Source organism: Sciurus carolinensis, chromosome 8 (genome assembly GCF_902686445.1).
Source record: "Sciurus carolinensis chromosome 8, mSciCar1.2, whole genome shotgun sequence".
Lineage (NCBI taxonomy): Eukaryota > Metazoa > Chordata > Mammalia > Rodentia > Sciuridae > Sciurus > Sciurus carolinensis.
The window spans coordinates 130913177-130940530 of record NC_062220.1 but is presented as its reverse complement, the minus strand read 5'-3'; the positions used below and the strand labels follow the sequence as shown (position 1 = coordinate 130940530).

The following is a 27354-nucleotide window of genomic DNA, read 5'->3' as shown; positions in this document are numbered from 1 at the left end:
GTGAACTACAAAGCACCATTCACATTGAAGCTATTATTTACTTATTTAAAAGGGTACCAGGCGATCGGGTGCTGAGGCTTGTTATGTTGACAGATTAATGGCTCAGCCACAAGCCCAGGGTTTGGCTCTTGGCTCTGCACATTCTGCAGCTTGACTTTGTGAATTCACACAGGGATGATCAAGTTCTGAGAAACCAGTTTGTGCTAACCAGGCTTACAAGGAACTGATGTATAAAGCAGAATTTATAAGCTCACAGTTACAAATCCAAGTAGGGTCTTTTGTGACACAGGTCAAATCCTCTCTGTTCATGGTGAGGCTTGTGGAGCAGATTCTTTCTGCTCTCTTGTTCTCTCGCCTCCCTGTTCAGTGCTCCTGGGGGCTCTTCCAGGAAGACTCCCGGAGCCCTGTGTGCGTGCACCTTCTGTGAACCTGGGCCGTGTGGAAGTTCCTGCCCCGGGCCTGTCTTACCTTGCTCCTCCCTGAGGCTTCTCCAGGGCAGAAACCCTGTCTGGCTCATTTCCGAATTCCCCAGGGTTAGCGCTGTCTGGGCACAAGAGATGCTCAGTAAACACCTGTTCATCTAAATGGAATTGACAGGACCTCCTCCTTGGAATGCTTGTTGACATCCGTCTTTTCTATAGTGACAGCTTTACATTGGTTCCTTTTTCCCTAGAATCAGCATCAAATCCCCTGAGCTTGTGCAGCGCTGAGTTTACAAGGGTTAATTCTTTCCGTGGAAAAGCAATTCCGTTAGCTCTGAACAGTTCTGCCAGTTTGGGACCCTGACAGAGCCTGGACGGTAGGCTGCCTCTGAGTTTTGTGAGGTCCAGCATAAGGAATCCTATAGTCACCTCACTGAGCACCTTCCTGTTTCCTTGTGTGTGAACCAGCGTGAAACGCCTGCTCAGTCTGCCTCAGAGTTCCCCAGGGACCCCCGGCGTCCCTTGGCTGGGGTGCTGGGTCAGCAGAGGTCTGCTCGGCTGTTGCTGGCCTCCTCTCATGTCACCGTGGTCACGGTTCTCTTGTTAGACAAGAACATGTGGGCTCGTGCAGCGACCTGCTGACCTGTTTCACTGCTTCTGAGGGGTTGGCATCTGGGGTTTTGGCCCTGGCGTGTGCTCCCTTCACCGTGCCTGACTGTACTGCCCCTCCATGAGGATCATGGGCTGCTGCGGGTGACTGTTCAGATTTAGGATCTTTAAGAAGGAAAGTGACCCTCGGGTGATGAGGAGAGACGCAGGTGGAAGTGGAGTCTGTTGCTCACGGGTCCTGGGGCCTGTGGTGCACCTGGAGGCTGCACACACGCGGGCACCCAGGTCAGGAGCCTGGCGAGGGCAGAGCGGGTCCTGTAGGCCAGCACCTTTGTGGGGCCCAGGGTGCTCTACAAACAGCTTCCTGAGGGAGTTTGATTGACGGGTCTAAATCAAGCAGGCACAGTTCCAGGAGGTCACGCCATGACTGAGAGGTGGTCACTTGGCATATCTGCACATCCACTTGGCAAGAGGATTAAGGGGACCCGTCAGCAGGCTGCGGCTCGCCGTGGTCACACCAGGAGGCAGAGATGGGGATGACCACCTGGAGGGCTGGGCGGAGGGCTGGAAGCTGTCCCACGGGGGACTGGGTCTGAGCCCTGCTCCTGAGCTGAGAGTGTCCAGCTTAGAGTCACTGTGGATGCTCGGGCAGCATAAAGTCATTAAGAATTCACTGCTGCGGCGATCAACTGAGCTGGGTTTTTTTCCAATAAAAGTATAGAGATATTTTAATTTACATATTACGGTGAATCAGTATGAAGTCATAATTCACATTTACATGTTCCTAAAATTTCCAGACATCTTCCTCAGATTAATTGGTTTCTGTGCGAGACTGAGATGTCCAACGTATGTAGTTTTTCTCGTAGTGCTACAAAGTTGAGAGTTCCTGCTGCGCTATCCCACGTCAAGTGCAGAATCTGTCCCTTTGTGCATTTCTCCAGCGGCGGCAACGTTGTCGCCTAGGACCACGTCTACTCCCTGGGAAGAGCTGAATACTCGTTCATTGCTTTCATCCCAAATCAAATTAACCGTCTGGTCAAAGGTTTTTGGTGTTCCCACAATCCTTCTCCCATCAAAAGTCATAACAGCAACAGTTGGGTTGATGTGGTCCTCCAGGGTTGGTGTCCTCCAGGGTTGGTGTCCTCCAGGGTTGGTGGGGTCCTGCAGGGCTGATGTCCTCCAGGGTTGGTGTCCTCCAGGGTTGGTGTCCTCCAGGGTTGGTGTCCTCCAGGGTTGGTGGGGTCCTGCAGGGTTGGTGTCCTCAAGGGTTGGTGTCCTCCAGGGTTGGTGTCCTACAGGTTGGTGTCCTCCAGGGTTGGTGTCCTGTAGGTTTGGTGTCCTCCAGGGTTGGTGTCCTGCAGGGTTTTTGTCCTCCAGGGTTGGTTGTTGTCCTGCAGGGTTGGTATCCTGCAGGGTTGTTGTCCTCCAGGGTTGATGTCCTCCAGGGTTGCTGTCCTCCAGGGTTGGTAGAGTCCTCCAGAGTTGGTAGAGTCCTCCATGGTTGGTGTCCTCCAGGGTAGGTGTCCTGCAGGGTTGGTTGTTGTCCTCCAGGGTAGGTGTCCTGCAGGGTTGGTATCCTCCAGGGTTGTTGTCTTCCAGGGTTGGTGTCCTCCAGGGTTGGTTGTTGTCCTCCAGGGTTGGTGTCCTCCAGGGTTGGTTGTTGTCCTTCAGGGTTGGTGTCCTGCAGGGTTGGAGTCCTCTAGGGTTGGTGGAGTCCTCCAGGGTTGGTTGGTGTCCTCCAGGGTTGGTGTCCTCCAGGGTAGGTGTCCTCCAGGGTTGGTGTCCTCTAGGGTTGGTGGAGTCCTCCAGAGTTGGTAGAGTCCTCCAGAGTTGGTAGAGTCCTCCAGGGTTGGTGTCCTCCAGGGTTGGTGTCCTCCAGGGTTGGTGGAGTCCTCCAGGATTGGTTGGTGTCCTCCAGGGTTGTTGTCCTCCAGGGTTGTTGTCCTGCAGGGTTGTTGTCCTGCAGGGTTGTTGTCCTCCAGGGTTGTTGTCCTGCAGGATTGTTGTCCTCCAGGGTTGGTATCCTCCAGGGTTGGTGGGGTCCTCCAGGGTTGGTTTCCTGCAGGGTTGTTGTCCTGCAGGGTTGGTGTCCTCCAGGGTTGGTGGAGTCCTCCAGGGTTGGAGTCCTCTAGCGTTGGTGTGGTCATCCAGGGTTGGTTGGTGTCCTCCAGGGTTGGTGTCCTGAGGGTTGCTGTCCTCCAGGGTTGGTGTCCTCCAGGGTTGTTGTCCTCCAGGGTAGGTGTCCTGCAGGGTTGGTTTCCTGCAGGGTTGCTGTCCTCCAGGGTTGGTGTCCTCCAGGGTTGGTGTCCTCCAGGGTTGGTGTCTTGCAGGGTTGGTGTCCTCCAGGGTTGGTGTCCTGCAGGGTTGGTGTCCTCCAGGGTTGGTGTCCTGCAGGGTTGGAGTCCTCCAGAGTTGGTGGAGTCCTCCAGGGTTGGTTGGTGTCCTCCAGGGTTGGTGTCCTGCAGGGTTGGTGTCCTCCAGGGTTGGTTTCCTGCAGGGTTGGTGTCCTCCAGGGTTGGTGTCCTGCAGGGTTGGAGTCCTCCAGAGTTGGTGGAGTCCTCCAGGGTTGGTTGGTGTCCTCCAGGGTTGGTGTCCTGCAGGGTTGGTGTCCTCCAGGGTTGGTGTCCTCCAGGGTTGGTGTCCTGCAGGGTTGGTGTCCTCCAGGATTGGTGTCCTCCAGGGTTGGTGACCTGCAGGGTTGGTGTCCTCCAGGGTTGGTGTCCTGCAGGGTTTTGTCCTCCAGGTTTGGTTGTTGTCCTGCAGGGTTGTTGTTCTGCAGGGTTGTTGTCCTCCAGGGTTGGTGTCCTCCAGGGTTGGTAGAGTCCTCCAGGGTTGGTAGAGTCCTCCAGAGTTGGTAGAGTCCTCCAGGGTTGGTTTCCTGCAGGGTTGGTGTCCTCCAGGGTTGGTGTCCTGCAGGGTTGGTGTCCTCCAGGGTTGGTGTCCTCCCGGGTTGGTGTCCTGCAGGGTTGGAGTCCTCTAGGGTTGGTGGAGTCCTCCAGGGTTGGTTGGTGCCCTCCAGGGTTGGTGTCCTCCAGGGTAGGTGTCCTCCATGGTTGTTGTCCTCCAGGGTTGGTAGAGTCCTCCAGAGTTGGTAGAGTCCTCCAGGTTTGGTGTCCTCCAGGGTTGGTGTCCTCCAGGGTTGGTTGGTGTCCTCCAGGGTTGTTGTCCTCCAGGGTTGTTGTCCTGCAGGGTTGTTGTCCTCCAGGGTTGTTGTCCTCCAGGGTTGTTGTCCTGCAGGGTTGTTGTACTCCAGAGTTGGTGTCCTCCAGGGTTGGTGGGGTCCTCCAGGGTTGGTGTCCTGCAGGGTTGGTGTCCTCCAGGGTTGGTGTCCTCCAGGTTTGGCGTCCTGCAGGGTTGGAGTCCTCTAGGGTTGGTGAGTCCTCCAGGGTTGGTTGGTGTCCCCCAGGGTTGGTGTCCTGCAGGGTTGGTTTCCTGCAGGGTTGGTGTCCTTCAGGGTTGGTATCCTCCAGGGTTGGTGTCCTGCAGGGTTGGTGTCCTCCAGGGTTGGTTGGTGTCCTGCAGGGTTGGTGTCCTCCAGGGTTGGTGTCCTCCAGGGTTGGTGGGGTCCTCCAGGGTTCGTGTCCTCCAGGGTTGGTGTCCTCCAGGGTTGGTGTCCTGCAGGGTTGGTGTCCTCCAGGGTTGGTGTGGTCTTCCAGGGTGGACATCATGCTCCTGGGCCTGGAGGTTCCAGGCAGTGAAGTGGTGCAGGCGACATACAGAGCTATAAGCCTGACCTGTTTTTGCTGCTTGCAGAAAGGATGTTATGTTGTTTTCTCAACCTAGAATGATGTCCTTACAGGGCACCTGATCCTGCTTCTGAGAGGGCCATGCTTGTGTTTATCGATGTTATCTTTTAGCAGCAACATTTATCTGCACCTGTGTGTAATATATTTTTTTGAAGCCCACCAGTGTACCTCCCCACCTCCAGTCTGAGGATTGAATGCAGGGGTGCATCCTTCTTATTTTATTATTTTTTATATTGAGTCTTGCTAAGTTGTTGAGGCTGACCTCCAACTTGTGACCCTCCTGCCTCAGCTTCCCAAATCACTGGGACTACAGGTGTGCACCCTCTGTGCCCAGCTCCACAAGTGTGTCTTCTATTCAGTTCAGGGATCCTTAACCTTGGCTGGTCATCAGAAGCACCTCTGAACTTTCTAAGAGCCAATATTGTAAACTCTCTGCAGAGCTTCTGAATTGGACTGCTGAGGTTGGGTCTGACAAGGATGTGTTCTAGGGTCTCATTGGTCACTCATGTACAGCAGCAATCTGGGGCATCTGCAGGATCATCCGTAGTGTGATGTGTCCCCACGACTGCCTTTGTTCTCGAAGGAATTCGTTTCTGAGCACACACCTCACCACCAGGATATTACCCGGTCCTTAGAGGAGACAGTTCTTCTTTACCCATGTGCCCCCAATCTGGAAATACGCAGCCATTCCTTTGAACAGAGAACCATGTAAGGGAGTATCAGAACATGTATGTAGTGGATCATCCGGAGAGTCCAGCGGGGCTGGGGGCGGAGCTTGCCGAGCACGTGGGAGACCCCGAGCGCAGTACTCATCACTGGGAAAAATAACCCCAAAGACAAGAACACCCTCAGTCGGGTTCCCAGGCCAGTGCGTTGTGTTTTCTTGAACTTAGACGTGCGCCGGAATCTCGAAGGGCGTGGCCCGCGCTGTCCCTGGAGGTTCTGGTTCAGAAGCTCCGACTGGCTTTGCCCTGTGGAAACGCACTGTGCCTGCTGCCCAGCCGCGGGCCCTGGTGTCCAGGCACGGCCACCGACTCGCACGGTCACGGCCACGCCCACGCCCACGCCCTGGCAGTGGGCGGATGAGTGAGGGGCGCACCGGGCCACCCCTTGGGCAGCAGGGGAACCGAGGCCAAGGCTTGGCTGCTCGAGGGGCGGGAGTCCGAGTCTTTCCTTCGCCTTTCCTGCACCTAGGTGTCGGGAAGAAGCCTGAGGACCCCTCGGCACTCTCGGGGACAAGGAGCCACCGCGTGGGGCTGTGTAGCCACCAGGGCAGGCATGGGCAGAGGACGGCTGGACTGAGAGAAGGAACAGCCTTGGGGGTTAGGAAGGAGGGCATGGGGGTCGCCTGTGGGGACCTCGGCTCCAGCCAAGCTGGTAGTGTGTGACGCAGCCTTCCAGTGAGGGCTGGGTGATCTTTGGGAGCTGCAGAAGCTTCCAGAGCCCTGCTCAGGGCCCCTCCTCCACCAAGTGCGCCAGGTCCGAGGCCGGATGCTCCGCTCCCCTCCAGGCCCCTGCAGCCTTGCTCTCTGCGGCCTGGAGCCCACTCTGCACTGGCTGCTACCTTACCCAAGCTCCTGTCATGGTGGAGGACAGGCTGCGGACACACAGCTCTTGGCGGCTCCTGCCCACTGGATTCTGCAGTCACGTCCCCTCTGGGGTCTGAGCCGCACCTTATCTTTGCAGCCTGGCCTGCCTGGACTCTGTGCCCCTCAGAGCTCCTCGTAAAGCCCGTGTGACCCCCTCTACCTGGAAGGCTCCCCACAAAGGGTCACCAGCCATGGGGAAGCATTTTCAGATGTAGAAGTGCTTTTGGAAATGCAGAGTAACTGCCCGTGGCAGCTGCCCGCTCCTGACGGCTGGGTGGATGGTGACTTGGAAGACTGAGGCCACCTTGAGTGTGTCCACTAGCCAGGAGGGTCCTCCCGCTGCAGGCCATTGCTAGGTGGCCAGCCGGTCCCCTCCCAGCGCCTGGGGCACACCCTGCGGCTTGTTCCCAAGGCGGGGAAGCCGTAGGAGTGAAGTGATTAGAGGAACTCAGCCCTTTGCTCCCTCTGAATGGGCCTCTTTCATCATGAGATGCTGGGACAAGGGCCTTTTTAAGCCAAAATATCAGGGAAAGACAAGAGTGCCACAAGAGCCACTTACTCTTGTGTGGGACCACCGTCTGAGGAGGACTCGGCTGCCCCGGTGGAGGAGCCCGCCAGCCTCCCGTCGCCTGCCCCGTGTTCTGTGGGAGCCGATGGCAGGGGCTCCGCGGGCGTTTGCTGGAAAGGGGGCTGAAGATGTGAATACAGCAGTCATGAACCTTTTTTATTTTTCCGATTTCTGCATCTTCCTTCGGCCAGCTCGGTACCTCTGTGGTTCAGAGGTTTCCAGCCCGAATTAGTACGTATGACCGCCGCCGGTTTCTGTTTTCCTGCTGCATATTGGCTTCTAGATGGCGCTAGCTGTTTATATGCAGAGGGCTGGCATTTTTTTTGAGGAGCGTCGATTGAAGGTCTTGTCTCTCTTCGGTGCTTTGTAGAAGCTTCATTCTTGTGACATCTTCCCAAAGGGCAGTGTCTGGGAACATATTTGTATTGCACAGATAAAAGCCTTGAGCCCGGAGGAAGGGAGGGAGGGAGGGAGGAAGGAAGGAAGGAAGGAGAGTCCCTGGATCTTTTTGTTGCCAGTCAAGATTTTTCTCAAAGCAGTGGAGGAAGACGTTTCTGTGCTTCCTGTCTGGGTCAAACCTTCTTTAACTTCAGTCGGTCTTTTTAGAGCATTGAAACTTTTTATGAGAAGGTCGATATTTTGGTGGCTGGGACGAGTAATTGTGGCTTCCTTCCCTGAGTACCTAGTGATGGTGTGCGTCATCACAGCAGGGATTTCTTCCTTTAAAAAAATTTTTAAACGGTGTTGGGGATCACACCCAGGGCCTCACGCGTGCCTGGCGGGCGCTCTCCCACTGAGCTGCGCCTCACCAGCACGGATCTCTTAAAGGACCTCCTGGCCGGCCGTCTAGGACCCCAATGGATGGGGGTTCTGTGCCTCTCAGGGCACTGGCGGAGAGACCCACACCAAGCCCTGGCTGTAAGGAGGAGCAGTTCTCAGCCGTGCCGCAGGCGCAGGCCGGGAAGCTGGGTGGGGAAGAACGTCTGCGTCTGTTTTCGTAGCTCGTGCCTGCCCACCACAGCCCTGGGGCTTTCCTCTGAGTCCCCTCCCTCACTGCATCCTGGGACACAGGGGATCTCAGCCTGGGGATCCATGCTCTCTGGGCTTCCCTGCGGGCTTCAGGCTCCTCTCCACAGAACCGAGGCGAAGCATCAGGCCCCGCAGCACGGTGCCCTGGCGTCACTGTGGAAGGGGCTCTGATTTTTACTGGGCTGAGGGCCAGCTGGCCTCGTGGCCATCACAGGGTAAGACCAGCCTGCTCTTTTGCATTGTTCCTATTTCCCCAAGGGACATGCGAGGGAAACCAAGGGGAATTTTTCCCCTTGATTTCCAAGGCAAAGGTCACCGTTAATGGTCGACTGTTTCCAGAGTGCGGGTTCTGGTCAGTGTGAATCCCCACCCTCCCAGACTCAGGTACAAAGCAAGGGATGTCGCCTTGGAAGGAGCCCCCGCTCTGCTGATGAACTGATTGCTGTTTTAATCTTCATGGGTTGGGAGTCCCTGGCCCAGCTCTTTGAGATTTGGATGAGAATCAGTCGTAAGTGATCCGTGTCTAAAACAGAACAGTTCTGGGAACAGACTTGGTGGTAAAATGCGAGGAAAGGGGAAGATGACAAGATTGAGGGGCGGAAAAAGCGTCAGGGGATCTGGAAGCCGCCGAAACGAGAGCGCCTGGTCGGCAGATCGGCCAACCTGGTGCCGAGGAGCATCCTTCCCCGAGGGTGAGGGCGAGCTTGCAAAGACAGGTGCTTCTCCTTCCTGGTGCTGATCCTGGGCTCCACCTGGAGCTGGAGCCGGGATGGGAAGCGGCACTGGCAGACGTTGGCAGTGGCCGGCCGAGAAGCGGGCGCCTGTGTGCGCCTGCGCGTCCCAGGGCTGGGGTGCCCGCTGCAGCGGTCCAAGGCCTGCGTGTGACGAGGGAGGGCCAGCTGCCTCGTGAACTCCCCCAGAAAATCAGCAGGCCTTATCCCGGACTTGACACCGCAGAAGATGCTTCTTGCCAGGAGCTGCCGCCGTTGAAGGCTGGCTCGTGTGGCATTTCCCTGGCACCCGGACCTTAGTTCAGACTTCACTGTGTTTTCGTTTTGTTTTGATTCCAGGATTACACGTTTAACTACTAACATTAGGTGTCTGGGGCAAGAGTGAGCTCAGTCCCTTAAGTTACAGAAAAGATCCTTGTATTTCTGCCAGGGATTAATTTGCTGAAGCCTGGGGTGCTTTTTTTTTTTTTTTCCCCAAGAACTACATTTTATTAAACATTTTCTGGTTGCTCAAGAAAGAATTGTTATATTTTTAGATTCCTTATAATTTGAACTGTGATCTTTCACAAAATTAAAAATGATTTTTATGATAAAGTGTCATACATATTTCATATTATTTTGAAAATCATAAAAGAGCCATTTAAAAAAGCTAATATGTGCTCTGGGTGTGGTGGCCCATACCTGTAATCCCAGTTACTTGGGAGGCTGAGGCAGGAGGATGAAAAGTTGAAGGCCAACCTCAAGAACTTAGTGAGACCCTGTCTCAAAATAAAATTTGAAAGGGGCTGGGAATGTCACTCCGCACTAAGGCTCTTGCTTAGAATATACGAGGCCCTGGGCTTAATTCCCAGTACCACACACACAAAGATAAATAATACATTTAAAAATAAAAGTAAAAGGGCTGGGGATGTAGCTCAGTGGTAGAGTAACCCTGGGTTCAATCCCTAGTTACTTGGGGGGGAAAAGTTAGTATGTGAAAATTTTGGAAAACATTAAGTAGAAAAAAGATAATCATAGATGAGCCAACCCACCAAAAACCACTGTAAATAATTTGGGACCCTGGGCATATAGTTCAGTGGTAGAGTGCTTGCCTGGCACGCACAAGACCCTGGGTTTGATCCCTACCTTAATAATAATGATTAAAAAATAATAATAATATTATGGGTTAATGATAATATAATAATAATTATTACTTATGGGTGTGTTTAATGGGTAATTTTCAGAGTTTATGGTATATTTAATAATTGATAGCTGGGGCTTTCCTCTTTTTTAATTGTAACTTTTTCTTTGCAGTGCTGGAGATTGAACCCAGGGCCTCCTGCATGCTAGGCAAGTGCCCCACCACTGAGCTGCATCCCCAGCCCAGGTTATAGATTGAATGTAAATGTTTTGCTACTTAAAATAACAAAGGCCAAAGATTCAGTGGATCAGCTTGAGACTTTCCACAGGAGTAGTGGACAGAGCAACCTTAACTAAGTTAAGTCACAGGTCAGTGGTCACCCACTTTTCTTAAAATGCAAACAACTGGTAAAAGTATCCCACGCAGGGAAGGCGCCAGGAAGCAGGGAAGTGGTTGACAGGGAGTCGGAAGCACAGACCAACAGTAAGAGCGTGAAAACTTCCCAGAGGGCTCAGCCTCTCCTAATCAGAGTTGTTCTCAGTTCTAGAAAGCACTGTATTGCAGGGAGCTCCCTTTCCAGCGCCCTTCAGGAAGGGGCTCTTGGTCCTGCAGAGCCCGTGTGTTTTAGCGGAAGCATTATTCCATGAGGCTCGCTCCTCAGAAGCAAGCTCGGAGCACAGCTGAAGCTGGGAAAGAGGACTGCGGGGAAGGGCTGTAAAGGCACCTGCGTCCGCTAGCACTGTCCTGCCTTTTGTCCACTCCAGAGTGTTTTCTCTGCAGCATGTCTTGGCCCATTTTCCTCTGGATTCAATCTAACCGTGCTTTGGTTTTATTCTTCCCAGCTTAAGCGAGAGCTTTTTCATGGTGAAAGGAGCAGCCCTCTTCTTACAACAGGGAAACAGCCCTCAAGGCCAGCGGAGTCTCCAGCATCCTCACAAGCATGCAGGTGATGGCTCTACATTGATACTCTTAAGTTGGGAATTCCTAGCCAAGGACAGTGGTGCGTGCCCGTATCCCAGTGACTCAGGAGGCTGAGGCAGGAGGATCAGAAGTTTGAGGCCAGCCTCACCAACTTAGTGAGACCTTGTCTCAAAGTAAGAAAGGTCTGGGCGTGTAATTCAGTGATAGAGTGCCCTTGGGTTCAATTCCCAGTACCAAAAAGAAGAAGAAAGGAAACAGAAAAGAAAGAAGTGGGACTCTTTCTGTGTATCAGAGGAACCTTCCTTTGGTGGTGGTGGGCAGTTTGTTGGGACTCAAGGCCAGAGAAATGTGGAACCCAGGTCTGTAAAGCCCGGTGCAGGTGGAGGTGCAGGTACTCTTGGACGGCACTGGGACCAGGGAGCCTTTTAGACCCTGTGAGTCTGTGAGAAGCCAGGGTCAGCAGCAGCTGCCGGGAGGTCCGAGTTCCTGGACACGGGGGATCAGGTGACTGCGAATTTTAAGTCACCGTATGACTTTCAAACAAATGCGTCCAAGTGCATGATAGCCTGATGGCCTCTCGAAAATGAGTCCCTGGGAGCTGCGTAGCTGGTTGGGGGACTGCTGTCGGTTCTCAGAACCCCGCAAGACTGACGCTGCGCGGCACAGGGTGTCTGAGCTGGGAGGCCTGGCCTTGGCGGGACAGCAGCTGGCCTCCGCCTGTTGCTTGTTTCCACTCTGCTTGCTTAACCTCCACCAGCCAGCTGCACCCTCCATCTGAGCCTCTAAGGGTGAATTTCATACCGTGGTAGTTTTAGCAATTGCTAAGCTATGGTCAGTGTTTTCTCGTACTGATAGGTATCGTCAAGGTTTAGCCTGTTTTAAGCTAAGGAAATAATTGTCCTGGGCAAGAAGGCAGTGTGGTTTGTGGAAAGAATATTTGCTTTGGCTTCTGAACCAAGTTCTGCAACTTACTGGGCAGTCAGTCCCCCTGAGCCTCAGTATTCTAATCTTTACAATGGGCATCAAATACTTCAGACGATGGAATGAAAAATTATGCTTATAACACACCTGCCTTCTTCTACCAGGGTGATATTATAAACAGGTACATATAATACAGATAATTAGCTAGGCATAGTGACGTCCCTGTAATCCCGACTTGGAAGCTGAGGCAGGAGGATCGCAAGTTTAAGGCCAGCCCGGACAACTTAGTGAGACCCTGCCTCAAAATGAAAAATAAAAAGGACTGGGGATGTAGCTCAGTGCTAAAGCACCCTTGGGTTCAACCCTTCGAACCAAAAGAAAAAAAAAAGAGTAATACATATAATTGTGTGTGAGTGTATATATACATATACGTATGTATGCATGTGATCATAGCTACTCATATACACATGCATGTATGTAAGCACAGCTGTGACTACTACAGTGGCTTCTAGTACAGTTGAACTACACAGACAATTATGCCTAAATTTGCTAGTTTTTTTGCCCTTTTAGGAATTTAGCCGTATGTCTTGACTACGATGCGGACAACAGAACAGGTGTTCAGACTTGCTCAGCAAGTACCGAGTGCTCCTGGCTGTGTGTGCTGTGTGGAGCTGGTCCGGCCACCTCCCGACTGCACACCAGGGCAGAGGCCACTGCGGCCAGTGGGCTCTTTTCCCTGGAGGTCTGGAAGAGGGAGAGCTATGGAAGGCCGAAGGGCCTCTGGTGTCCGGGAACCCGCAGCAAATGACCCTGGACAGGCCAGACTAGACTTTACCCTGGTTCCTTTTTTCCTAGAACTTCCATCAAGTCCCCAGGCTGAACTGCTGTCCCTTGTCATCACCATTCAGAGCTGAGACCAGTGGAGGGTTAATTCCACCCGTGGGAAAGTCATTTGCTGGGGTCCGGGCAGGCCAGGCTGTTGGAGGCCCTCCACGGAGCTGCACTTCAGCCGGACAGTCTCTGGCTTTTTGAGTGTGCACGTCAGGCTGGGGCTAGGTTTCTGTCTGTCAGCAGTTCCACGTCGCAGCAAACAATCCCACTGCGACGAGCGTCTGTGTGGAAAATGCCCCTTTCATTTGGGCGCTTATCAGCCACGGGTTGGGCTTTGCTTCCACCGGTGTAGTTCTGTGACTTGGGTGGGGGAGGGCGGGCCAGGCAGGTGAGGGACCAGCGGGTGGCTGCGTGGTGCCCCAGGGTTGGAGGCAGGATGGGTGGGGAGCTCCATTCTTCCTTTGATTAGCCTGCCATCTCCAAGGCCTTCCTTACAAAGGCAGTGCCCGAGTGGCCGTTTACTGTGGAGCCCTGTTACCGGAGAGAACAGAAGAAAGGGTTTTGTTGGATGTAATTTATTGTGGGAAGCTCTCTTAACACGAGGTCTGCCCTCCTACCTAGAAGTGCAGGTTTCTGATTCCTGGCTGAGACCCGAAGTGCCATTCAGACATCATCTGTCCTTCTGCCTTAAAATGAAAAGATGCTTTTGCAAAAGGAACAGATGTGACCCCCCGCCCCATGGAGTGCTTGAGGCTATAAGCTCTTCCAGGGTTCTCAGCATAGTCTTCAAGATAGTTGGTTTTAGCTGGGTGTGGTGGTACACACCTGTGACTCAGGATGAGGCAGGGGGATCCCAAGTTCAAGGCCAGCCTCAGCAACTCGGTGAGACCCTGTCTCAAAATCATGGGGATGTAACTCAGTGTTGAAGCACCGCTGTGTTCAGTGTGCAGTTCCATAGCGAGATAGGTAGGAAGGTAGGTAGATAAATAGGTAGGTAGGTAGGTAGAGATTCCCGCCTTTGGTGTTGGGATCAAACCCAGGGCCTTTGTGTACGTTAGGCAAGTGCTCTATCACTGAGCCACCCCGCAAGTCCCATAGGGTACTTTTTTAAAATTTGGGATAATTCAGTTTCTTGGGGTGTTGCACAAAATTGAAATTGACACGACTTTTGTGAGCTCTTCCTTGCACCCTCTAGATCTGCGTCTTTATAGATGAGTCTTGTCCTAAGGAAGAAACCTGTGCAAGCTTTAAGGAAACTAAGCTAGGGAGAAGCAGCAGAAAAGTCACACTTGCTCCTTCCTAGTGGCACACCTCAGTTACAGGGTCCCTGCCACCTGTGGACACCTGCTGCCTATCAGAAACTGTCCTCACCCCAGCCTGGAGGCGTCCTAGACCCTGCCCTGTCCAGGCCGGGTGGTGCGCCCCGGAGTCCCCAGGCAGAAGCGTTGCTTAGCCTGCACGGCACAGTAAGACCCCGTCTCTAGAACAACCTTGCCCTGGGTTAACGCCTGTCCCAAGTAGCGAAGAGAAGAGAGGCTGGAGAGTATGATTTTTAGCAGGACGAGAGAATATGGCCGCTGGTCGTTTCCTCGTATCACCTCCCTGGGCACCCCAGCCACCCAGACGGTGCCCCTGGGCAGAGAAATAATACCTGGCGCTCACGGAAAATGCAGAGGGGTTTGAAGAGGAAGAACGATGCTCGCAGATGCCCAGCCTGGTGCGGCCGCTGGTCCTGCCTGCCCACCCTGCCTGGCACTGTGGGCTTGAGTGAAAACGACATGTCTCTAGACGTGTCTGTATCTTCCAATTTGTACTAAGAGCACCCATGTTGCAAGTATTTCAGCAAACGAGCACTTTAGTGACAGGACGGCAAGGGGTGGCCGCCGCCATCATCACGCATCAGGCGGAGAGGCAGAGGCCCTCCTGCAGTGCAGTGGGAAATCGAACTCCAGCCCTGGATCAGCCTCTCAGGTTTCTTCCTAGGAAGCAGCTGGGTGACCTAAACCTTCCTCACTGCCCGACAGGTGACCTGCCCCAACATCTGCAAGTCATGATCAACCTCCTGCGCTGTGAAGACAGAATCAAGCTGGTAAGCCGGGCGAGTGGAGCTTTCCTTTTCAACTGTGAGGCGCGGCGGGGAGCCCTCCATGAAGACGGGAAGGCTGGCGCCCAGGTGGCTGTGGTGGGGCTCGCGGTAGAGCCTACACAGCCCTGGGTCAGTCCTGGGTGGAACCCCAGAGGGGCCAGCAGGGGGCCGCAGCAGGGCCCGTGGCAGCCTTGCCTCCCGCGAGCCTCTTCCCTGGATCTCGCTCTGTGCTGACCGCGCTCGTTTTGGATGCCCCCATGAACCGGGCACCGTCCCTGGTGCTCGGAGACCAGCGAGCCGGCTCCTGCCCGCGGCCGTGGCAGCCTGCCTTCTTCCCTGGGGGAGCAGAGGGAGGCCCTCCCGGAGGACAGGCCAGTGAGCGCGTCCCTGCCCCCGCAGGCCGTGCGTCTGGAGAGCGCCTGGACAGACCGCGTGCGCTACATGGTGGTGGTGTACAGCAGCGGGCGCCAGGACACCGAGGAGAACATCTTGCTGGGAGTGGACTTCTCCAGTAAGGAGAGGTGGGTCTGGCGGAGGGGCGGGTCCCTTCGGGAGGGGCAGAGCCGCTGCTGGAGCAGGTCCGCGGGTCCCGTGTCGTGGGCTGAGTGTGGGATGAGTCCCGACAGAGGTCGGGCGGCGACTGAGGCCTGGGACGGCGCGTGCCACTTCGGCTCTCGGCTGCCGTGTCAGAGGCGGCTGTGCTGGCCGGGAGGCCCACAGCGTGCCCAGGGCTCCTCGCGAGCAGCCTCCGGAGGTGAGGCCTTCCGTCCATTCTCTGTTGCTCTGAAGAAAAGAGGTCTGTTGGGCTCCTGGACCTCGAGGCTGAAAGCCGTGACGAGGCAGCTGTTTGGCGCCTGGCGAGGGCCTCACGGCAGATGTCGCCACAGTGGTCAGAGCCTGTGCAGAAGGGCCCGCAGGAGGCAGGAAGCCCAGGGCCAGGCAGTCGTGGAAACGTCCTCCCAGAGACGAGCCCGCTCTACAGAACCAGGTCCGCTCCCTCTGCTGGCAGAGCCGTGACCTAATCACCACCGGCCCACCTCCCGAAGGTCTGCCACCATGGGGACCAGGCGTCCAGCACGCGGAGCTTCCAGGGACACCCTCAGGCTGTGTCCGTATCACAGCAGGAGCCACTCAGCCCGGAAGGAGGGGCGCGCTGTGAGTGCGGAAGGCCAAGCCGCCCTCAGCCGCGGGAAGCAGATGCCCCGGGAGCCTGCGCCTGCTGCGTCTAGGCGCCTCGTCCAGCAGGGGTGCTCCGATTCCCCAGGGCTCTCGGCAGGCCCTTGGTCAGCAGCTCTTGAGAGAGGCTTGCAGTTTCCCGGTGAGGGCCAGTCAGCCAGTGACATCGTGAACCCTGTTTCGTGTGTGAGGCACACGTAAGCCGAGGTGCGTGGGGTCCCTGCAGACCCGGACTCGACAGAACCAGATCAAAGCAGACGCCGTTCATCGTCCCCTAAGTACCTGTCCCATAAGCACACAGCGTTTTTGTGTTCTCGTGCGTATGAGACGTGGCTGGCCCCAGGGAAGCAAGGAAGCAACCACACACAGGCCGCAGGGAAGACAGCAGCGCCAGCCAGGAGGGGCGAGGCCCGGCGGGGAGCACCTCAGGCTCCGCGATGTCATGGCAGCTATTAATCCAGGTCTTACCGGTCCCCTGGGCAGCCAGCGAGGTCTCGGTGGGCGGGGCTGGGAGCCCATCCAAGTGGTCAGGCAGAGTCGATGACGCAGCAGTAAATGGCCACCGCGATCGCACAGCCTTGACTTCTGAGCTGCCGAGAGTCACTGTGACTTGGTGACCATTGTGGATGGAAAGGGGAGGACCTTCCTTTCCCCAGTGCCGCGTGCCTGACGAGAGCACTTCTGGGGCTGGAACCGGAGCCGGCCTCTGGCCTCCTGCGGGTTGAGGAGCCCGGGTCTCCACCCTGGGGGTGGGGGCGAGCTCTAAGGGCCCCGAGGGCTGGGCTGTGTCGGGCGCCGCCAGGCAGGGCCTCTCAGCAAGGCCAGGTGGTTGTGAGGCAGCCTTGCAGGGCAGCCGTTCCTCAGACGACTCCCCAGCCCTCGGGTCTCGTGGACAGACGCTGCTCACCGCGAGCGTCCATTTAGGGACCCGTGCAGATCCTGAACCGACTGCCTCCCGTAGAACACCCAGCACGTCCGCCCTGCCGGGAGCCTGGGGAGTGCAGTCCTCCTCTGTCACAGTCGCCGAGCCCCCAGCACCCTGGGTGGGTCCTCCCGGGAGCAGTAGCCCTTCCTCACACTGTACAGCTGAGGACGCGGAGCCAAGGGACGGAAGCGAGTGCCGCGGGTCAGCCCAGCTAGTGGCCGAGCTGGGCCTGGGTTGGTCCTGCCACACCAGGAGGACCCTCCATCTTCCCCGGCCACACTGCGGCTCTCCGCCCCCCCCCCCAACCCCCTCCCCCCCCCCCCCCCCCCCCCCCCCACCCGCTCGCCTGTCGTCCGTAGCGCGCGGGCAGTCCTGGCCCTTGAGGGAACTGGGAGTCCGAGCCATAGGCTGCACCTGGGAGCACAGGGCGGGAGCCAGCTGCCCGTCCAGGGTCCCCGACGCCAGGGGAGTCCCGTGTCACAGGCTGCATCTGCGAGCACAGGGCGGGAGCCAGCTGCCCGTCCAGGGTCCCCGGCCCCAGGCCTGCTTGCGCCCCAGCTGCTTCCTTCCCACGCGGCTCCTTGCCGGGCGCCCTCCCTCCACGTGCCCCTTGCCTTCTTCCCTTTCCCTCCTCTCGGCGCCCCGCCTCCCTGGACTCTGGCCTCCGCTGTGTGCTCGGCCCTCACTCCAGCGTCTCCTGGCACTGCCTGATCTCGGCCACTGTCCTGGGGCACCGGCCTCGGGAGGGGCTGGCCTGTGGCCGGTCAGGGGTGTTGAGAGGCTGACAGCAGGAACCCGGGAGCGCAGTTCTGCGGCTCCCACGCCGTCCGCGGGCCAGCTCTCCTCTTCTCCCCAGGCCTCACCAGAAAGGCTCTGCCTGCCAGGGTCAGGTGCTCTTGTTTTACAGATTCTTGCTGGGAGATCGTGTTTCCTTAACCCAAAATGAGAAAGATGAGCGTCTCTTCCGGAGGGCGTCTTCACTGGTTCCTGGGAGAAGTGCCCAGGCGTGGGCACGTGGCTGGCCGCGGCTGGCGTCCTCCTTCCGAGCTCTAGAGTCGCCTGCGCCTTCTGGGGAGGCCAGGGCAGCCACCCAAGGACTCGGTCTAGGGTCACTGTTGATTCGAGGTTCAGGAACGTCCGAGTGCCACGCTGCTGTCCCCCGGCGTGTGTCTTGCCATCTGTGAGGGTCTCGGGCAGGCCCTCCTCCTGCCCATGTCTCCAGGCCCAGCCAGGCCCCCTGGCTTCTCCGTTCCCGCTGCCTGGGCCCCGGGGTCTTGGGACCTGCTTTCTTGTAAGATGGTATCACGCACTTCATCCTCGGGTCTCTCTCCCCCTAGGAAGATCCCCTCCCAGCTCCCATCTTTATCTGATCCCAACCCTCCTGCACTGCAGAGACTTGCTTGCTGGCCACGTAGGACCACTGGAGGCACCGTGGCACCTGCAGGGATGCAAGGGGATATGTGGGGCTGTTCCAGTCTTGTCATGGCCCCTCGTCTATGCTCCGGCTGCGAGCAGAAGTCCTCCGTGGACTTCCCCACTCCTGGGTCCCGGGGAGGACGGTTGCGGTGCCCCTTGCCTCGTGCAGGCTGTGCTGGCCTCTGCCCGCCCGGGAAGCCCTCTCGCCGTCTGTGCTGGGACCCTCCTCTCTTTCCTAGTCCCTGGCTGGTGTGCTGCGTGCTGCGGCCGGCGCTCCAGGCCTGCCCCGGTGTCCAGGGCCCCGTCCAGGCTGCATAGGGCGACCCTTCCTGGCACTGCGCCGCTGAGCGGTCCCACGAGCCCGCGGGGCTCAGCGGACGTTCTATCTTGCGGTTCTGCAGGGGAAATAGCGTGAGCCCTCGGGTGGGGCAGGGCTGCTGAAGGGCAGGGGTGGGCATCCGCTCAGCCTGAGGCGTGGCCCAGAGCACCGGAGGCCGGTCGGGAGGGCCTGCCTGGTGGGGCTGCTCTGGGCGCTGCTCTGGAGCTCCTGGCCCCAGCCACCGGCGCCAGCGGGCGTGACGTCACTCCCCGCGGGGGCTGTTGAGCGGCGGGGCGGACGCGGAAGCTCAGATGCCTGATGGCCGGGGCACTGTGCTGGCACTTCCCACAGCCGACTCTGGTTTAAAGGCCTGAAGAATGTTCGTCATGATCGAGGAGCGCCACTGATAAGCGGTTTCCCTGGCGCCAGCCTCTGAAGTTGACAAGTATCCCTTCACTGTTAGGATGGCAAACAAAACCAGATCAAACTAGTTTGTGAAATGGCAGCCACACAAAAGGCAGCAAGGCAGAAGTCTGAAAGTAAATCAGTCGCGCGGGGCACCGTCCATCTCCCGTCACCCCGGGACAGGCGAGACCGGCTGGCTGCTGCGGCTTGTCCGTGTGCCCTGGCTGGCCATGGCCCTCTGCCAGCAGCCGTGCCAACCGTGGGTGCTTCTCCGCTGCAGTGTGGGTGCGGATCAGCCATTGCTCCCCGTCCCCAAGAGCCTCAGTCAGTTTATGGATCTGTGTCCACCCAAAAACGGTGCGGGGTTTTGGCAACTCCCCGAGCAGGGCCTTCTAGAATTCAGTGGCACGAGGACCTTCCCGGTCGCCTCAGCTCTTCTTCGATACTCGCCAGCAGCCCATCCCGGTCAGGCGGTGGTTGTGGGTGAAGAGACCCGGGAACGCGGGGCCCGTACCTGGGTGGACGCTGACGGCCGATGTCTTCTCTCCCCATCTAGTAAGAGCTGCACCATCGGGATGGTCCTGCGACTGTGGAGCGACACGAAGATCCACCTGGACGGAGACGGGTAAGGCTGCCTCACAGTCCTCCCCGTGGTCTGAAGCCGGCTGGTCGGCCTCATAATGTGCTGGGGTCAGGCAGCCATGGGAAGGGACGTTCTCTGAAGAGTTTAGGCTGCGTGGCGCTCAGCCCGCGCTCCACCACTCACCTGGCGGGGCCTGTGCTCGCCGTGGGGCTGCCCGACAGCTCTCGGGCGCCACCCAGCTGGCACCTTGGGGACCACAGAGGAGGAATGCCAGCGGACCTGGGCAGGTAGAGGGCCCAAGAGCCGGCTGGGTCCCGCGCCTTCTCCTAGGGACTGAACTCAGCCCTGCGCGCGATTCTGCAGGGAAGAGTGGCTCCGAGAGACGGGGAAGGGAGCACGTAGGATCTGTCGACGGGCGGGGTTACGTGGATGTCTTTCCTTTTTAAAATTTTGTCTTCCATTAATATGTTTTCATGTTAAAAAAATTAGTGTATGCAGGTGGGCAGGATGGCGGTGGGGCCGGGCGACGCCAGGCGCGGTCCTTCCCGCAGGCTGGGCTGCTCTGTGGGCCAGGCGCCCGCGGGGTGGAAGGCACCTCTTCTGGCTTGAGAGGTGCTCTCTGCTTTTGCCCTCGTCTCAGGTCCCGTCTCGCCTCATCAGATGGTGGAGACGTGCTGTTCTCAGACCCTGGCGGGACTGCTCTGTCGCCTGAGGGGCGTGGCCCGAGGCCTGACCCTCACCCAGCTGCCTTTCTTGTTCTTGTTCCCAGTGGGTTCAGCGTGAGCACGGCGGGGAGGATGCACATATTTAAGCCTGTGTCCGTCCAGGCCATGTGGTAAGTGTGTCAAGTGCTTCTGTCTCCTTGGCGAATGCTTCTGGCTGACAACGGGGACAGCAGAACCCCGTACCAGCGCAGCCTGTCGTCCCAGCGGCTCGGGAGGCTGAGGCAGGATCTCGAGTTCAAGGCCAGCCTCAGCAACTTAGCGAGACCCTGTCTCTAAATAAAAAATTAAAAGGGCTGGGGAGGTGGCTCAGTGGTTCAGTCCCCAGTACCAAAAAAAGAAAAGAAAAGAAAAGGAAAGAAAAACCCTTCTGAGGAAACCGCTGGAGATGAGGAACTGGTCGTGAGGGTCAGTGTCATCACAGTATGTGGCGCGCCCGTGAGGCTGTGCCTCGGTGACCCAGTGTTGGGACTGAAGCCTGTATGATGAATGTCACTGGTAAAAACATAGAGGACAAGCCCTTGTGCTCAGAGGCTCGGGTCGGGGTGAGCACAGCAGAATGCACGCAGTGTAGAACTTGCCATTGGAACCATTGTTTTAGTGTGTGAGTGAGTTGGTGGCGGGAAGCATCTCAGTGCAGTCCGGCTGTCCCCGTGTCCATCACTGGGCCGTTCTCGTCATCAGAGGCGACCTGTGCCAGGACCCAGTAGCGCTCTCCTCCTTTGCCCGGGCCTGGTAACCCTGTTCTTCTGCCACGGTGGACTCGCCCTTCCTGGGAACCTCGTGGGCGAGGTCAAATCCACCCTCTGTCTGGCTCCTTGGCCCTGCGTGATGTTTTTAAGGCCGCTCCTGGTGTGGCGTCTCGGAATCACTTTCTTTTCTCAAAGCTGGCTGTGCTCTGCCTTCCTCTGTGGCCGCTGTGGGCGTGGGCTCTGCCTTCGGGCTGCCTCATCTGTTCCACCGAGGCCCTGCCTTCAGTTCGGCGGGGTCTTTGCCCAGGAGGGAAGTCGCTAGATCGCGTGCTCCTGTGTTAACTTCCTGGGAAGCCACCAGCTGTTTTCCACAGTGGCTTTGCCACTTTTACCTGTTTTTTTTTTTGCGTCGGGGTCTTCTGATGTTGCCTAGCCTGGTCTTGAACTCCTGGTCCTTCCTGTCTCGGCCTCCTGGGTGGCCCGGGTTATCAGTCACTTATCTTATTTACTCTTAATTGGTTTGTCCGCCTGGAGGCTTGTCTGTGTGTGTGGTACTGGAAATGGAACCCGGGCCTTGCCTGCTAGGCAGGTGCTTCACCCCGGGGCTAGACCTTAGCGCTTTTCGTTTTACTTCTGAGACAGGGTCTTGCTGAATTGCCAAGGCTAGCCTTGAACTTGGACCCTCCTGCTCCCCCTCGGGTAGCTTGGACCGTAAGTGTGTGCCACTAGGCCCATCCCACCAGTCTTGTTTTTTATGATCACCATCCTAATGGCTGGGTGGTGGCCTCTTGTGGTTTCGATTCGAACTCCCCTGAGGATTTCTTGAGCATTTTTTCACCATTTGTATATCTTCGCGGGAGAAATATCTGTTCAAGTCCTCCGCCCGCTTGTTTTCCATGTCGTTATTGCCTGTATCCGTAGTCACCCTGCACAAGCGCACGTCTTCCTCATGCCTGGCCCGGAGTAGGTGCTGGGTCTCTGCAGACCAGGGAGCAGCACTTGGCTAGACATGCAGCGTCTGGTGGGTGCGGTCACAGAACTGACCTGATTCTGTCCTGGTGCGGCTTGAAGCCTGTTGGGGAGGTGGCCACAGCACATGGACAAAGTTCTGTGTCACCCAGAGTGCAGGGCAGTTCTCCCAGGTGCTGGGCCTGGAGTGCTTCCTCCAGGCCCAGGTCTGAGTGCATGCAGGGCTGCCCGGACACGCTGCTGGGATGGAGGGGCACTGGGGCAGTGACCCCTTGGACACCTCCCCTGGACTGGCTTGGCCCGGAGCCGCCTTCTCCCTTGGAGGGTCGCGCACACGGCAGGTGCAGCCTGCTCGGCACAGCAGATGAGCTACAAGAAGTTCCAGAGGAGCTGGTGGCATCAGAGAGAAGTGTTCTGCCCAAGTGTCCAAACGATCCTGCTTTTCTCGGGCAGTGAGAGTCACACAGACTTCTCCCGTGGGCCCCCAATTAACATCACGCCACGTGCTTTACCTCCTCTGTGACTGCACCGCAGTCGATGCGGGATCATTTTGGGGAAGAAAATCATGAAATCATAGTTCTGGCCAGTAAACCAATACACATCCAGATGTTTCTGTGTGTGCACCCAGGATGATCTCGTCTGTCTCCAGGCAAGTGAAAATAGGGCCACGTGATATTTTTTTTTCAAAAACTTTGGAACCAGAACTAAATTTAGTAAACATTCAGCTCAGGTTGGCACCCTTGGCCAGCCTGGCGACTGGGCACGTTTGTGTGGCAGGGATAGAACAGTTTGCGGTGTTTTACACCCGTGCCAGGGTCCCTCTCCGCAGCTGCCTGCCCTCCAGGGCCTCATCTTCCCTTTGCTGGTACCCGATTGTCCCCACTGCTCAGGAGTTTTCAGCCGGGGTGTCTGTTAGAGACGTAGATGTGCACGGTCGGTGCTCCTTCTGCCCACGCGGCCTCCCCAAACCTCCTCTTCCACTGGCTTCTGCTCACGGTCCTGTCCTCAGGAGTCTCCGTCTGGATGGTGGTCACTTGAGGGGTGCCAGGGAGGTGGGGGCGGTGTGCCACGCAGCCAGGTTTCTTCCCTGCTGCCACACACAGGGTGACCAGGACTTCAGAGGCCAGCCATGATTCTGTAGTTAATCAGTGGAATGTAAAGCGTGGCGTGAGCTGGCGTGTGACCTCATGTCACCCACACGCCCTGGCATGTGAGCAGCACTCCAGGAGTCGAGTGCAGGGGCCCGCCCCCGCCCCGGCGTGAGCCCTCGTGGGACGGAAGCCCGCGCTGCTCCTGGCTTCCCTGACCCGGCCCTCTGCCCAACCCCAGGTCTGCCCTGCAGGTGCTTCACAAGGCCTGCGAGGTGGCACGGAGACACAACTACTTCCCGGGGGGCGTGGCGCTCATCTGGGCCACCTACTACGAGAGCTGCATCAGCTCCGAGCAGAGCTGCATCAACGAGTGGAACGCCATGCAGGACCTGGAGTCCACGCGGCCCGACTCCCCCGCCCTGTTCGTCGACAAGTACGTGTGGCGCCTGCCCAGGGCGCCTCCCTGCGGCCCTGGACCGAGCGTCCCCTTCCCAGAGCCAGCTTTTGAAACGCGGCTTCTGACCTGGTACCCCTGGGAAGCCCGGTGTGGGGAGGGTCTGTGGCACACCCTAAAGTCACAGGCTAACTTGGCGAGTGCGTTTCTGGGGAACTCGTCTCGTGCCCTCCAGGCGCCCACAGGAACGAGCGGTCTCTTCACCCTCCTGGGTGACGCTGTGCGCAGGCCTTTCCTCTGTAGGTCCCCAAAGCCGCCTCCTCTGCTCCTAGGAGAATCATGAATAGGCCCTGCTTCCTCCTGTCCTTCTATCCCAAGGGCCGCCCCCCTTTGGAGCAGGGACAGTGAAGCATGTGGCCTCTCGGGTGGCCACCAGCGCACTGAGGACACGCTCTTGAGTCTGGTTTGAGAAGGGAGCTGCTCCCTCCTCGGTCAGGAGCCCATTCCCCTGAGTGTGGTGTCCACTGGAGGACCCGGGGGTGTGGGAGCGTCCTGAGAGTGTGCGACACTGCGGGGCTGGGTGAGGAGTGGACTCCAGACTGCATCCCCTCGGGATCCGCCTTCCGCTCCAGGGCCTCTCCCGACCCTGAAGCCGTGCACACTCACAAGTGGGCTCCGCGGGCCCAGCCACACTCCGCTAGACCCCCCGCCGCTGTCGTTTCTGTGACCTCTGACCTCAGGCGGCCTCCAGCTCTGAGCTTCCCTGAGCGTCACTTCTTTCCAGGCCAACCGAAGGGGAAAGGACCGAGCGTCTCATCAAAGCCAAGCTGCGAAGCATCATGATGAGCCAGGACCTGGAAAACGTGACCTCCAAAGAAGTAAGAGCCCTCTTCCCGGAGCAGGCCCGAGTCCTTCCCCTGCAGGGGGAGGACGGCGGCAGGCCAGGACCTGTCCCCAGACCCCCTCAGCGCCCTCCAGACTCGACCTGCCACCACGGCCGCAGGGCTGGCTGGAAGGTCACAGGCCTGGGTCACCTCGGTGTGAGGGCGGGGCTGCCACTGCCTCGCTGTGGGTGGCAGCCGGGTTTCTTGGCTCCTCGAGCCTCACCTGTGTGACCCCTGGCCACCATTCCCTGAGGTGCTGAGGTCACACCCGGAGCACGTAATTTGTGCCCTCCCCGCTTCTCTGCCTGCGTTTTGCGTGAGAGCCAGCAGATTTCTTTCTGCACAGGGTTACACCTGGCCAGCAAGGCGTCTTCCCTCTGCCCTTTAATGTTTTCCTGGATCACTTTTAAAATTTTACCTGTTGCTTTTTGTTCAAGAAATGCAGTGAATTATAACAGCTTAAACTAGGTATTTTTCTTTCCTTTTTCTTTTAGTACTAGGGATTGAATCTCACGTGGTAGGCAAGCACTTTACTCTGAGCTACATCCATAGCCCCCTCTTTAAATTTTTCATTTTGAGACAGGGTCTTGCTCAGTTGCCCAGGTTGTCCTTAAATTTGCGATCCCCCTTGCCTCAGCCTCCCAAGTAACTGGGATTACAGGTGTGCACCATTGTTCCTGGCTTAATTAATGCATTTTCAAAAATCATATGGCAGTGCCTTCCCAAACACAAAGAAACTGAACGTTCTCATTCAGGTGTATTTGTTATTTAATTGTAAAAGTGCAAGTGCTTAGCCAGGCGCGGTGCGTACACCTGTAGTCCCAGCGGCTTGGGAGGCTGAGGCAGGAGAATCATGAGTTCAAAGCCAGCTCAGCAACTCAGCAAGAACCTGTCTCTATACAAAATACAAAAAAGGGCTGGGGATATGGCTTAGTGGTTAAGCGCCCCTGGGTTTAATCACTGGTACCAAAAAAAAAAAAAAAAAAAAAAAAAAATGGGGGAGTACATGCTTTAAATTTGTAGAAAGGATTCCATGAAATCAGATTCCTCATTCAAAATAACAAACTTCCCCCAGTAGAATTTACTGGAGGCTGGGTAATCCGCCTCCTGCCGCCCACACCTGTGTGCTGTGCGAGTCTAAATGCTTTACTCTGGGCACAAAGAAGCAAAAGTACACCCTTTTTGAAAACAGCTACAGCTTGTTTAATTATGTTTAAAGTTAATCGTGACTTTAATTGTCTGGAGGTAGGCAACCCTTCCGGTTTTCTTAACACATCACTTCCTGACGTTTTCCCCTCCACAGATCCGTAATGAATTAGAGAAACAGATGAACTGCAACTTGAAGGAGTTCAAGGAGTTCATAGACAACGAGATGCTGCTTATCTTGGGACAGATGGACAAGCCCTCCCTTATCTTCGATCATCTGTATCTCGTAAGAGGCGCAGCCGTGGCAGTACCTGGTTTGGGGTCATAAGTCAGACCTTATTGTTTGGAGCTTGCAGCAGGTCAGAGAGCAAAGGCAGGCAGAGCCCTGGTCACGCAGCCCCGCCCTGAGTCTGAGCCCTGCTCCAGCCTGCGGCCCATGGTCTGCTCTGGCACCCGAGGTTGGAGATTTGGCTCCAGCTGAGCTGTGGGGACTTGTCTGGGAGTGACCTGGCACCGGCAGCTGGCGTGTGTCTTCAGACCCTCACAGCCTTTGTCTTCTTCAGCCACTTCCACAGAGACCCGGCCAGCTTACACCCAGGTGGCTCGTGGGCCATGCAAACCCAGTTAGCAGTGCACACTCGCTCGCTGAGCCCCTGCACCATGCCTCGGCGCCCCGAGACCTGAGCAGCGACGCTGCTGAGAGCTCACGCAGCAGAGCCGCCCTGGCACCTGGGCTCTGCCCGGGCCGTGCTGCTCCCTGCTCCCCTGGCCTGTGCTCCCGGCATCTCCGTGCTGCAACTCCGGAGAAGGCAATTGGCAGGTGTTCGGAGTCAGGCTAGGCAGGAAGCCCGTGCTAAGTTAGCTGGGAGGCTGCGTGTGGAAGCAGAGTCGGGCTCTGCCTCGCCTGCTTTGTGACTTGACGCAGGGGTCTCTTTGGCCTCTCTGTTTCTTGGTCCTTCCTGATTTTGAGGACTAAATCTAATATGCTTTGAAGGCTCTGAGGGCCGTTTCCTTAGGAGCTGGTGGTACAGGGCAGCCACGATTTGAGGGAACAGTGCTTCCCTCGCGCCCGCAGGAGGTGGCCGAGCCCTCCGGATGCCGTCACAACGTGTGCACGGTGGGAGTCCCCCCGCCAGAGGTCCCTGTTTGTATACGTAGGCGCGTGAACCAACACGGGAGCAGAGGGCTCTCTGGGAAAGGAACACGGGGAGCGCCCGGCCCTGGCTTGTCCCTGGTGAGGTGACCAGAAGGCCACTCCCCCTGTCTCTCCACTAGGTGGTGGTCACAGCTAGGGGACACTCGGCTTGCTCAGAGCTCTGGTTATTTTCTCGGTGTGGTTTGGTACTTTATGTCACTTTTTCCATGAGAGATATTAAAGGAATTTTTATGGTTGAGACTCTTTCTCAAATATGAGAGTGCAGCTCACTGCCCATGGCCAGCCTGGCCTGAGCCCCGTTGGGCTGGACCCAGCAGGGCTGCCCTCTTGGAGCTCAGGAAGGGGCGTCAGGGAGCCCGAGGCCGGGTGCCTCTCCCTGACTGTCGGCCGCGTCACCTGAGAGTGGGGCGGTCGTGCTTTGCGTTTATTCCCTTCTTGTTTTTTGTATACTCGGTTTATTTTTAATGACAGCCTTTTTTAAAGTATTTGAAGAATTAAATGAACACACGTTGCAGAAGGTTGGAAAAATAACTCACTCTAAGGAAGAAGAAAGTGCTTGCACGCCCAGAGGTGGTCACCCTCAATGCCTTGGTGTGTCCACTCTCCCACCTTCTGCTTTTTGGGGTGTCTGTGTGTCTTTGCGGTGCCGGGTGTTGAGCCCAGGCCTTGCCGGCGGGGTTTCTCTGAGGCCTCCAGCTTTTCAACAGAAGGGAGCAGGATGCTGGTAGGTTCACGCGCTCTGTGTCCTGCTTTGCTTTCTGATTTTGTTCGTGTGGCATTTCCCTGTGCCACTGAGCAGCCTCCCAAATGACGGCTCGCTAATGGCCCTGTTATGAGGACCCATCATTATTTTATTGGTTTCTTCCTGTTGACCGTTGGGTTGTTTCCACTGGTTTATGATGA

The 27354-nt window shown here is 56.9% G+C and overlaps 1 protein-coding gene across 1 annotated transcript in view; it reads left to right on the top strand.

The window, feature by feature from the left end:
- The window catches only part of Ssh1 (slingshot protein phosphatase 1), a 56667-nt gene that overhangs the window by 17533 nt on the left and 11780 nt on the right, over nt 1-27354 (top strand). Inside the window, 8 exon segments of the mRNA XM_047560908.1 lie at nt 10657-10760; nt 14512-14576; nt 14973-15094; nt 19371-19439; nt 20167-20232; nt 23110-23304; nt 24050-24143; nt 25453-25581. Of these exon segments, the coding sequence (XP_047416864.1) occupies nt 10657-10760; nt 14512-14576; nt 14973-15094; nt 19371-19439; nt 20167-20232; nt 23110-23304; nt 24050-24143; nt 25453-25581 (844 nt within the window).